This window comes from Misgurnus anguillicaudatus, chromosome 11 (genome assembly GCF_027580225.2).
Source record: "Misgurnus anguillicaudatus chromosome 11, ASM2758022v2, whole genome shotgun sequence".
Taxonomy (NCBI): Eukaryota; Metazoa; Chordata; class Actinopteri; order Cypriniformes; family Cobitidae; genus Misgurnus; species Misgurnus anguillicaudatus.
In genome coordinates, this window is record NC_073347.2 from 30,037,299 (window position 1) to 30,050,467 (window position 13,169).

General features: G+C 36.7%; 1 protein-coding gene across 7 annotated transcripts in view; it reads right to left on the bottom strand.

Moving 5' to 3' along the window:
* Positions 1-13,169, bottom strand: part of LOC129415542 (signal induced proliferation associated 1 like 2) — a 150,229-nt gene that overhangs the window by 45,598 nt on the left and 91,462 nt on the right. For all 7 annotated transcript variants that reach the window (XM_073873514.1, XM_073873515.1, XM_073873513.1 and 4 more), the window contains 3 exons: positions 5,916-6,167; positions 2,525-2,677; positions 43-152 (listed from right to left, as the gene is read on the bottom strand). In XM_073873514.1, the coding sequence (XP_073729615.1) occupies positions 43-152; positions 2,525-2,677; positions 5,916-6,167 (515 nt within the window). The remainder of the gene's footprint in view (positions 1-42; positions 153-2,524; positions 2,678-5,915; positions 6,168-13,169) is intronic.

Here is a 13,169-nt window from a genome sequence, read left to right on the forward strand (position 1 = left end):
TCTCAGCAAAGATGTTTAACTAAAAGACCTTTTGAACCCCACCTGCGGACCGTGTTCTCTCGAGAGTGGGCTCTCGTTCCCTCAGCATCTCTCCATCTCCCATCATGCCCTGGGATTCAGCTGAGCGGTCATGGAGGACAGGTGATTGACACCTGTGAGAGGAACACACAGTGCACAAAGTTTAGCCTCTCATGAACGAATCAATCCCAAATATTAACTAAATGTATTGCTTGTAATGCAGTGCAAGTTGCTTTAGATAAAAGCATCTGCCAAATGCATAAATGTAGATGTAAAATGGTAATTTAAAAATACTAGATGTATAAATAGATTTTGTGGTAGTTAAAACAATGTTATTACTTATAAAATACAAATATACAATACTAATACAAGAACTTAAATAGATTTACATGTATTATTTATTACATTTTTTTTAGTATTAAAGTGATAGTTCAGCCAAAAATGATATTAAACCCACCATTTACTCTGCCCCAAGCTGTCCGAGATGCGTATGTCCATCATTTTTCAGACAAACACACTTTTTAGTTATTTTAGAAAATGTTTTAGATCTTTCAGTTAATCAAATATAAAGTTACGGGGTCCACGTCCTTCAAGTCTAAAAAATGTGCATCCATCCTTCACAAAATAAATCCAAATGGCTCCACGATGATAAACAAAGGCCTTTTGAGGGTAATCCGCGTGGTGTTGATGTAGAAAAATCCAAATTTAAAAGTTTATAAATGAGAATAACTAGCTTCCGGTAACGTCTGCATCTTAGTCGCGTCCGCATTCAAGATGAGAGCGTACGCAGTTTACGGAGGTTTCGCTGCTGCTCTTTGCCCCCGCCCTCCGAATTTGTCATATGTCACCAAGAAAAGAGTCTAAGATTGCGGCGTTACCGAAAGCTAGTTATTTTTGTTTATAAAGTTTAATATGTGGATATTTCTAAAAAAACACGAATTACCCTCATAAGACCTTTGTTTATCATCGTGGAGCCGCTTGGATTTCTTTTGTGAAGGATGGATGCACATTTTTTGGACTTGAAGGACGTGGACCCCGTAACTTTACATTCAATAAACTAAAAGATCTAAAACATTTTCTAAAATAACTGAAAATGTGATTGTCTGAAAAATGATGGACATATGCATCTCGGACAGCTTGGGGGTGAGTAAATCGTGGGTTGAATATCATTTTTGGCCGAACTATCCCTTTAATACTTAAATAAATGTAATTAATAATCAAATGTAAATCTATTTAAAGGTGCCATAGAATGTAAAACTGCATTTATCTAGGAATAGATGAATAATAAGAGTTTTTATTATTGGCCTGTAACCCAGTCTCACAAAATGATGTACCTATAGTCACGTAAATTTTTTTATTATTTTTTTGTGATACTGTCACGAATTTCTGCGTTTTTTCGTGACCGTATCACGAATTTCTGTTTCATTGTCACTTATTGGTTACTCAACTGTTTTGACCTATTTTCTTACCATTGTTGCTTCGGTTTAGGGTTAGATTTACATAAAATGACATCCTTACCCAAACCCAACTCTAACCCAAACCCCATGAGACAACAGTTTAAAAATCAGAAAACATAAAAAAAGATCTGGAAAAAATAGTATAAACCAATACTTAAAATGACATCCTAAAGCAAACACCAAATCTAACCCTAAACCAGCGACAATGGTTTGAAAATAGGAAAAAGCTGTTGAGTAACCAATACGTGACAGAAATTCGTGATACGATCACGAAAAACACAGACATTCGTGACAGTATCACAAAAAATAATAAAAAATTTACGTGACTATATAGGTATGTAATTTCGTGAGACTGGGTTAGGTAATGAGCCTCAAACACAATTGTTTCCTGCTTCCTACAGTATGTAAACCTTGTGCCTGCAATAGACCGCTCGAAAACAGGACAATCTTAACATAACACCAACTGTGACGCTACAGTCGAGATGTACGCCCCTAAAAGTAAATTACAAATTAAATTAACTACAATGTTGTTACAATACTAAATACAAAGTTGTGACTGTTAAGTTAAAGCTATATGCTAGTTAATGCTATATGCTAACGTTTAGGCTCAAGTTCTACTATTGACGTTACAGTTACGTTTTGCAGGTCCATACTAAAAAAACACAAACTTAAAATATCCATTAACAATCTCCAAATAATTGATTATTCCTTAAATTCCATTTCTTCATCTAATTCAGGCTCAAACATAAGGTCCGTTTACACACACACACATGACCCTTTCAAATAAGATAATAAAAGACCATTTCATTCTGGGGGCAAATCCTAGGGTTGTAAATGGACATGAAAAACCGTCTCTAGATCATTTTATCCTCATACCTTCTATGTAGATATCAGAGAACAATTTAACATGTTTTTTCAATGCACTCTGTGGCACCTATAAACTTTAATACATTTAATAAAACTAAAATAATCAAAATTAAATAAATAAATACAAAAATAATATTAATAATGAAATTTCAATATATTTGAGTAATGCATGTGTGTTTTACCCATCATATCCCGTCTGCGGGTTCCAGGTGGCACTTCCACAGGGTCCTGGGTCACTCGATGATGACTGGTTACTGGGTGAACTACGATAGTGTTTAGACGTGTCTTCTTTACTGCAGGATGAGATCTGTGGGTTCTCTATATCCTGTACATTCCTATAGTGTGGGAACAAGTAAAGACGTAGATGAGTTTGAATTCTCATGGCAGCTGTTTTCATGCGGAGTGTCCATTAAACTACAGCAGAAGTGATCATTAATTCTGAGAAATTCAATTCAACACATTGTTGCTCCAAAGAACACTTATGAATGATGTTCTCTGCAGCTTTTTCTCATTGTTATGTTGTCTTGCACCTGTATAAACCTGAACTTCTATTATTGACCATATCCTGTATACAGAAAGATCAGATTAAGAAAAATGAGTTGATGGCTGATATACAAGTCTCTGTCGATGGCAGTTTTGGGTCAGAGTACACAATGTCAGCCTGCAGGGAATCTCTCTACCAAACCATCAGTAATCCAATCATGTGACACCTCACAAAAGCACCGGCCGTGAAAGCCAAGAGCAGCTGACATTTTCGGAGATGGGTTGTATTTCCTCACAGCTAAAGGTCTCAATGGAGACCAGTACTGTCCACCTGTGTATATACCCATAAAAACCAGTGAAGGTCTCTCAAATGAGTCAAAGCAGGTCCAGAACTCCTCTTTAAAAAATACTTGCATGCGAAACAAACAAATATATGCAAACCATCTAAGTTTCCTCTAAAGTAAGACCAGTGGATACCAGTGGATGTTCAGTAACATAAAACTTTGCAACTCAACGAGATATATTTACTTTGTGCGCATAGTGAATTAATATAAACATTGTTGTATACTCTAAATTGCATTTAATCCAGAAACACACCACTGGTTTCCAACTCTTCCTCAGTCCTTTCTGAAAAAACAGTGTAGAGAGAAAGAGAGAGACCTTAGTTCTCCACATGGGATCTCACCGAAGAGGCAGGAAAGGTCATCAACACCACGAGGGGCTTCTGAGTTACAACAAATGACCAAATTATAATAAACCATAACTGCTAGAGATACCCGCTGCATACTAAACAAAGGATCACATGCAGAAGAGTTCATGAAGTCATGAGCAAGGAAAAATAAACTGCACATAAAACTGCAGAAAAGGGTTCCTGGGAATGAAAGAAGCTTGAGATTTTATGTTACGAAAAATAAAGAAACGAAAAAATAGCAAAGTCAGGTATGGATCTCGCTGGTGACACTGTAACTAACAGTGCAACATGAACATACTGAGGCTGTGAGAGAAATGAAGTTATAATCGGTTTTGCAGTTTATATATCTTGACTTTATATTTATGTCATATTAACTCTGCGTTCACACCAGACGCGGTATAGGTGGCAAACACACGCTTTTCGCACGTAGTTGGACGCTTGAACATTTTGAGTTTACTCGCTTCATTCTCACGTGAAAGCCGTGCATTAAATTGTCATTCGAGACATTCACGCAAAAATTCGCGTCATGGGAGGGGCTTCTGCGACTTCGCTCGCTTCCTGTAATCACTAGTAGAGCAAGCTCCTGATTGGTTAACGCAGTGCGGATCTTCGCCAAAGTTCAGATTTTTCAACTTCCGTGCGTCCCACGCCGCAGGATGAATATTCGCGTCTTTGCATTGACTTAACATGTATATTACTCGAGCTTGCCGCCTCTTTCGCGCCTGGTGTGAGAGCACAGTAACTCTTTCCCTGCCAGCCAGCGCCATGATTTTTTTCACAAAAGTTTAATGCCTTTCAGAAAATGTTCTTAAAATATATAAACATACAATATATTAAATAAAAGCACAAACCCTCTGCCGCTAAACGACAACAGCAAAAAAATTTAATTTGTTCTCTTTTTATCACCTCTCAAATATGGGTAGATTTCTTCAAAAAAAAAAAAATTTTTGAACAAAAAGCTGAGATAATTGAGATTGCCGTAAAAACTTGTCATTGGCAGGGAAGTGTTTTTACTTTCTGGCAAGGTAAATGTTTATGACAGTATCAACCAATGTCTCTCAGAAATCCTGTATAATCTAACCAATCAGAGGACGACAAATCTGCTGAAGTGCTTCCACTAAAGTTAAGAGTGCCGTAGCCAGGCATTAGACGTTCGGCCAACGTGGGTGTAACGCCTGAGGCCGAGTCTAATTGTTGTCGAAATCCCTTGTGCGTTCACCAAACTATAAAACCTGAGAGAACATTTGCATGTAAATGTCAGAATAGCCACAATAAAAGGTTTATCAGTGGCTCTCACATTTCCTCCACCATCCTGTATTATTCATGAATTTTAACACCGTAATTCTGCCCTACTTTTTCCTGGCATCTGTGATCAGAGAATCTGAATATATCTGCTTCATTTATTTGCCTCACAGGAGGGACAACGGGTTCACGCTACTGCACTCATGTGACACTACGGACAGCTCTAGAAAATCACTTTAAAAAGATACAATAAAGAAAGATGTAAATACTTAAGGAAAGAGGATAAAAAGTATCAGCAATTATGGCACTTTTACATTGCATAGTACCCTACGGTTTAGGTCGGGTCAGCTTGCTTTTGGGGGCTTTTCCATTAGGTGCAGTACGTAGTACCTGATGATTTTTTTAGTACCACCTCGATTGGGGTTCCAAGCAACCCCAACTGATACCAAACATGATGCAAAAAAAGAATAGCTTTACCTTCATGCTAGCTTGTGCTGTCTCGAGTAAACCTGTTGTCATCTGTTCTTTGCTGTAACTCCCCAAACTCCCTTTTAGCGATGAAAACATCTACAGGTTGAGAATCAGGAACACCATAACAGTTTTCTTCCAGACTTGCAGTTTGTGGCGGCACATTCGTGATGCGCACGTCCGCATATATGCTTAAATTCAACTTAAATGAGGTTCAGCGGAGCGAGTCGACTGACGCCACGGGTGTTTGTACAGAAACGGTCATGTAAGACAGAGGTAGTGATAAACGCAATGTGCACACATCTATTTGTGCTGGTCAATTTTAATTTTGTGGCAGACTGAGAAATAAATAAATGTATGGGAATGTACAACGACGCTCTCACTTGTATGATGTCACAGCAGTAGGCAGCGCAAATATAACGACCCGCCTATAATCCCTCCCATTCCGAAGTGTTAATAAACTCAATGGAAAAGCTAACCAAGCCAAAGTGGGGTACTGTGCAATGGAAAAGTGCCAATAGCAACCAAGGTGAGTCTCTATTAGACAGGTATGATGGGTCACAAACAATAAATCTCCAATTTTAACTTTTCAATATTCACAGTTGTCTATAAATGTTTATCAGTATGATAAGAAGTAGCATATCTTTTCACAAAGTGTTATTAGTTAGAGTATGAGATGACGCACATACCTGTGTCCATCCGGGAGCTTTCTGTCAAAGGAAGTGCTGCGAGGGATGGAGCCCTGTGTGTGCTGGAGGAGCTGTTGACCGGGCAGGCGATCGGGACCTTGGGTAGGGGATCCGCGAGGGTGGGACTGACCGCTGGTGGGCACGCGGTGCCAAGTGGTGTTTCGTTTGAAGGGAGTCTTGTATTCACAGGGAGTTCCTTCACTGTCCAGCTTATACTCAACCATAGGGATACGATAAAGCTCTGAACAGCCCCTAAAAGACAAAAAAGATACAGTCAGTAAAAATTATATTTAAACTTTCCCAGACAGCAGACGACTCCAGGCCGGATCCGGCTCAGAGACGCTGACTTTGGCGTGGATTCGGTGTGGATCTGGCCCAGATCTGGCTGCTCACCATCAACCTGTCATACAGTGATCAAGCCTCACATTTATTGCTGTATATGCTTACAGGAACAGGAAATTACTGAAATGAAAAATAAAACATAAGGATAGAGTGTGCCGGAGAGTTATGTACGGATGTACACATTGCAGTAAGTATATACAGCTGTGTATACAACTACATATAAACATGTACAGAGACACAAAGTAAGGTTTACGGAATCAGGGTGAGGTGGGATCTTGGGTCGAAATACAAGACCCTGAGGGGTTCAACACCACACCCTGCTTAAAAAATAAAAAATCAACTCTGGAGCTATAGTTTCTGCACAGGATGGGAGGTCACGTTCTCTCTTTTCTTCTTAGATTTGCATAACTAGCCTACAGGCCGCTCTTCTCAATTAGATACAAAAGAAAGCCCCAAACATATGACTATGTAATCTCTTCCTACACAGACTGAAATGTGTTTTAAATTGAGCTGCATTCATCAGCTCTTTCCTCACTGCCCTCTGGATACCACTGACCTTGCTCTTCTCAAAAGACTAAAACACCAGACGCTACACTTTCTGCCAGAACCGCTTGGCATGAGGAATACAGAGCCAACCTGCCAGCGCACAGCTTTCTCAAAACGGATTTTTCCATTCTGTTTATCAGGAAACAGGCTGAAATAAATTAAAAGAAAATTTATTCCCAAAATGAAAATCTTCTCAGCACTGACTCATGCGTATGCCGTTCCAAACCCATTATAGGTTCTGGAATACCCTCTTGGAATGACAAGTAAAATGAGACATATTGGTTAGACCAACTCTATGCACACAAAATGAGGATTTCTGCATTCACATATGTGAACCCTTTTGAGTCGCAATGAGCAAATAAAAAAAATTGAGTTATTATTGTTATTTTCACATTCCCTATTCCTTCAAATTGATGAATGATTTGTTGGAATTTGTTGAACAAAAAATTACAGAGCTACACCTGTTTGAAGTTCGTAGAGTCAACAAAGAAAATGTTGAGAAAAATCAAGTAATTGTCAACGCAAGTAAGATCGTTTTCATGTCTTATTGCTCTTAATAACTCTTTTAACATCAAGTCCTGCACTTTATTTTTTAATTTCTGCATGTTTTAAAACCAAAACATCAAACGTGCAAGTCCTTTGCTTCCAATGGACATACATCCTTTGTATTAGTTAATATTTAAAAATCTCAATAAAGATAATTTTAGATGTGTAATTTCTATTCTGAGCATTGGGATTGCTGGACGAGAGCTTAACTCTTTCCCCGCCATTGACTAGTTATCTTGTCAATTAAGAGAAAACATTTGCATAAAAAACATGTTTCTGAAAAATGTTTATGTTAATCTGGAATACCGTGATTATCTCACTTACCCAATTTATGAAAAAAAACTGAAGCCAAAACGTATTTACAAATTTTAAACTCTGTGTATGTTTTGATAATCGTTCTGAATCTGATTTCTAACAAAATTCCTTCACCAAAATGCAATTATTACAGCTTTTAGCTAAATATTTGTATTTTCAAAGAAAAATACCTATATATGTTTTTATTAGCAGAGAAAAAATATAGATAGGATGAAGCGTTTTTTTCCCATTTTGTTTGTTTGTTTATTGTTTTACAGACGGTCTGTTCTTTCATTTGATATATTTGTATGTTTATATGTTTTTAGAAGAAAATTTTCCTGGAAGGCATTTTGTAAAACTTGTGAAAATCACAAAAAAAATGCTGGCGGGAATCTTTCAAAAAATGGCTGGCGGAAATTAGTTAATGTAGTTAATTTCATGGAAACCTTCAATTCGACCAAAATCAACATTTTTCACTTCTTTGCATGTAACTTAAAATTAGACGTGCACATTCAGACTAATATAAGCCCAGAGTATAGTTAATTTTTTACATGTGAAAATATGCACACAATCAAACGCACATACTTGCAAACCATAGTATTTTTGACTCTTACACAGATGTTTGATGCCTGCGCATTGTGACAAAATGCAATGCATCTCCTGGGCTACATACTACATTCTCCAGTAAGTGCATCCACACCCTACGCGTTAAAAGTATGTGCAGTTATAAAAATCTGGTGATGCACGTAGACTTGCCCTATTCTGATGACAAAATTTGTATAACATGCACTGTATGCGGATCCTCGCGTATGCATAAATCAAATAAAATGCAGGTATAAATCAAATAAAATGCTGGGCCGGAGCATAAAGGTGCACATGAAAATTTCTTCATTCAGAGAAGTGAAGCCAGTAGGGGAGACCACCTGGGAAAACCAGGTTGCTGCTGGTAGAGGTGTTAGTGAGACCAGCAGGGGGTGCTCACCCTGCGGTCTGTGTGGGTCCTAACACCCCAGTATAGTGATGGGGACACTATACTGTCAAAAAAGCACTGTCTTTCGAATGAGACGTTAAAAATCCCAGGATGTCCTTCGAAAAAGAGTAGGGGTGTGCCCCGGCATCCTGGCCAGACTTGCCCATTGGCCTACTAATCATCCCCTCATACTAATTGGCAATATCACTCAGTCTCCTCTCCACTAATAAGCTGGTGTGTGGTGGGCGTCGCATCATCCAGGTGGATGCTGCACATTGGTGGTGGTTGAGGAGATTCCCCCATTCATATGTAAAGCGCTTTGAGCACTGAGAAAAGCGCTATATAAATGTAACAAATTAATTAATTAATTAGGGATGCAGCGAATGTTTGGCAACTGAATAAGTGTAAAGACTGAATTAATATTACAGAACAATTATGTTTATAAACACGCAATCAAATAGCAACCAGGGTAGAGTGAGAGGCGTGCACGGTTTATAAATTCAGTAAACATGTCTGCAGTGTGAAAACATTTAAAAGTATATGAGAAAGACGCTTTTTCGCTATTTCCGGTCAAACAGTTTCGGTTGCCGAACATTCGGGCATCCCTTGAGGCCTGAGAAAAGCCAACGTCTCGTTGTTGACATCCTGTACACAGAACCAAAAACCTTCATAAGTCTACAGGCCTATAGACTAACACTGAAGAGTCTGATAGAACGGATTTAATGAAGTAATGTTCAGCAGCTTGGACTCTCTTGAGATCTTACTAGATCATTTCAAACCTCATCTCCATCATTGCTACAAAAAATCTTATTTTAAAGAAATAGTTCACACAAAATGACATTTCTGTGACTGATCTGGTAATTTTGTTAATTTAACTAAATAAACTTTATCTGATCTGAAATGAGTTGAGACGACAGAATTTGGCAACGCCGTCTATATTTCTACACTGCCAACTTACATATTACAGCCCTCTCAGGTGTCACACAAGCATCATGACAAGCTTTCCCGTTCTGAGCTTTAGAGTAAAACACTACAACATCACAGAAGGGTGATTTTACAAGTAATCATATGAATATAACATTATGATTATTCTCTAAATTTCATAGTGTCATATAACACAACCCAGATGTCTGTGAAAGTGAATAGCCATAACCTGAAATTAATCCAAACAAACGTGCTGTAATTTGCATTCGTACTGGAGGGTCACCCAAAGTCGTTGAAACATTAGATGCTTCTAACAGCATTGGTGGTTCATTTGTTTATAAAGCTAGTCAACACGAATGCATTCACAAATGTGACATAATGAGGACCACTTGTAAAGCGGGGTAAACTACTCCAATTTAGCCATCTTACATCCATATAGGAGTAAATCTATGCAAGAGAACAAAATGAATCAGTCAACATGAAATGCCATTTGACACCAAACACTTGTAAAGTGATGTCGAAAATGTAAGGTAGGAATTTTCTCCATTCAGAATTGATTGGATCAAGAATGAAAGAATTCCACATTTGAATAAAGCTGGATGGTCGGAGGAGAGTAGTTGAAATGAAAGGTTTTTATGTTGTCTTTCATTAACACAAAATCTGCTTCAACACTGACTAGCTATTATATGAATTCATATCATCTCTTGTAAAAAGCATAAAAATGACAAAAACTTACTGGTATGTAATCGAGTGTTACATATTCAGATTGCAAGCTAATGGCATTTTGCAAACGCTAATGTGCCTTCGCCTCAAGCACCTTTTACACAATTCATTTAACATCAGTAAATGTTATTCAGTGTTAACATGACTTTGTGTTGGCTTCATCTTTTTTACTCACAGATTTTCCTGCAAACACTGATCCTGCACACTCACATATAGGGAATAATATATGAACGCAAGTCTGTGGTGCCTAACAAACCAAATTGCATTCAGATGCTGTTATAGTTTAAGTAAACCCACCTGATCTCAAATGTCCTGTAAAGCAAATCACAACAGTCATTTTTAACATTACATCGTTCTAGCCAAGAAAATGTCTCAGAATTAACTCTGTGTGTCGAGCTCATGAGCAGAAAGCGGCGGTAAAGGAGACGTTCACACCCTCTCGCTTACATTTACAGGCTTGGATTTATGAAACGCTCTTTTCCACAGCCAAACGCCAAGATCGGCACAATGACAGAGAGTCACTACTTCTGTCATAATGGAAAATGGATCATGTGCTATAGATGAGAGAAAAAACAGACCCTATAAAATGCTAATAATTACACATAATGACTGACATTATACATATAGCTTCGTAAACACTGTGTGGTTTATTATATTACTTCCCGTTTTAAAAAGAATACATTGAGCTGAAACATTGAGCTTGTGTTGAATGAAGCCAAAAAAGTGCATGTAAAGTATTTTTTAAAGGGACAGTTCACCCAAAATTGAAAATTCGGTCATCATTTGCTCACCCTAATGTTGTTTAAAACATGTATGAGTTTCTTTATTCTGTTGAACACAAAATAAGTAGGGCTGTCAAAAGATTAATCGCGATTAATCGCATCCAAAATAAAAGTTTGTGTTTACATAACATATGTGTGTGTACTGTGTATAATTATTATTTATATATAAAAACACACCCAATCATGTATATATTTAAGAAAAAATTGTTATATTTATATATAAATTATAGAAATGTAAATACAGTATTTAAATGCAAATATTTCTTAAATATATACATGAATGTGTGTGTATTTATATATAAATAATATTTATACACAGTACACACACATATGTTATGTAAACACAAACTTTTATGTTGGATGCGATTAATCGCGATTAATCTTTTGACAGCCCTAAAAATAAGATATTTTAATAAATGATGGTAACTACACAGTTGACAGTACCCAAAAACAAATACTATAGAAGTCAATGTATAAAGTCACCTGGGTGATTCTCACAAAATCCAGACTTAGAAGGTGTCCAGCATCAGAATTTATAAAAAGCCCTTGAAGCCAATTTTTTTTATTCAAATATAAGATTAAGGTCTGAATTACTATAACCATTATTTTAGAGGATTAATTCCTATAGAATTATTAGCATTTTTTTAGATTATCATTATCAAAAATTATCATTACCGCAACATGATATTACATTAAATACATACATTTAAAAACTCATGTTTCGGTAATGAGAACTAAAAAGTTGTCTAGGTACTATGACAAACAAAATTTCAACTTTTAACCTGGAGAGAAAAAATAAGAACTGCTTATCTGGTAGCCATCTTGAGTGTTACAGTCAATTATGTCCCTTCCAACTATTTTTTTTTTGAAAATGTTAGTTTATTGAGGGCTTAAACGATGATTGAAAATTGTTGCGGAGGATGAGAACATTTTTCTTGGACACATTTTATTCCTTGTTATTGTCTCTACATTTACCAATGATCACCAAATACCACATGTTCCTTTACTGTAAATGTTTATAGTATAACATGCACTGAAGCTTTTGATTTTTTTTTTTTTTTTTTATTATAAATTTTCCATGTCAAAGAACCAAAATCCAGTCATGGATACATTGCGGTAATGAAAATTTTCCCTTAAATGTGAAAAAAATTGGTTTGTATGATGTCATTTGAAATCATGTGCAAAATAGTACATAAAGAAATGTTTGTAACCGTATGCTTCTTATTTTGATACTCTTACTTTGCATTTACTTTTTTTTATCAAAATGTTTTATGACACCTCATAAGTCTAATTTTATGAGAATCACCCACCTGTATCTTTTTTGTGTTTAACAAAACAACATGAGGGGAGTAAATGATGGCAAAATTTTTGGGTGAACTATCCCTTTAAAGCGTTTCAAACGTATCCAGTCTGGGCTTGTTAAAAATGGGTCTAATATTAACCTAACCCAGAAAATCTGTTTATTTGGATAAGCGCTGCAGGATATGGCCGTAACCCCATACGGTCCAAGATCCTTTTCCATCATCTTAATTTGACGTCTTTAAACATGCCGCACATACATCAAACTAATGCCAGAAACTAAGAAACATTTCAAATGTGTCTACAACACTGCAAACTCATTTATAGATTGAAAATGTAAACGGTGTGTAAATATTTGCCATGGGACAGATTTTACAGTGTGTATATGTGAAGACTTGTTAGTGGCTGTTTATACTTCGTTTTGAACTGTGTAAACTACAGGGGAACGTTTTTAATCCAGGTTACCTCTTTCTCTGAACCTTTACTGTAAACATTTAAATGACATTATAATGATGGTGTTTACATATACAAATACATAACGCAGATTGTAATGAAAACTAACGGTGAGCACATTAAACAAACGCAGAGCTATGGATAAACACTTTAAAAAGTTACAGAAACGTTCTCATGGCAGTGTAAGGATTATACGCGTTCTGTGGGTTTATATTTACATGATTACAGTCATCACAGTACATGTGCATCTATTGACTTACATCAGAAATCATAATACTTACAATGTTGTGATTTGCATTTATAAAATATTATATTTACTGCTCTTCAAGATCGAAGATCTGTTCAAGAGGATTAGCATGCTGGGCACCTATTATT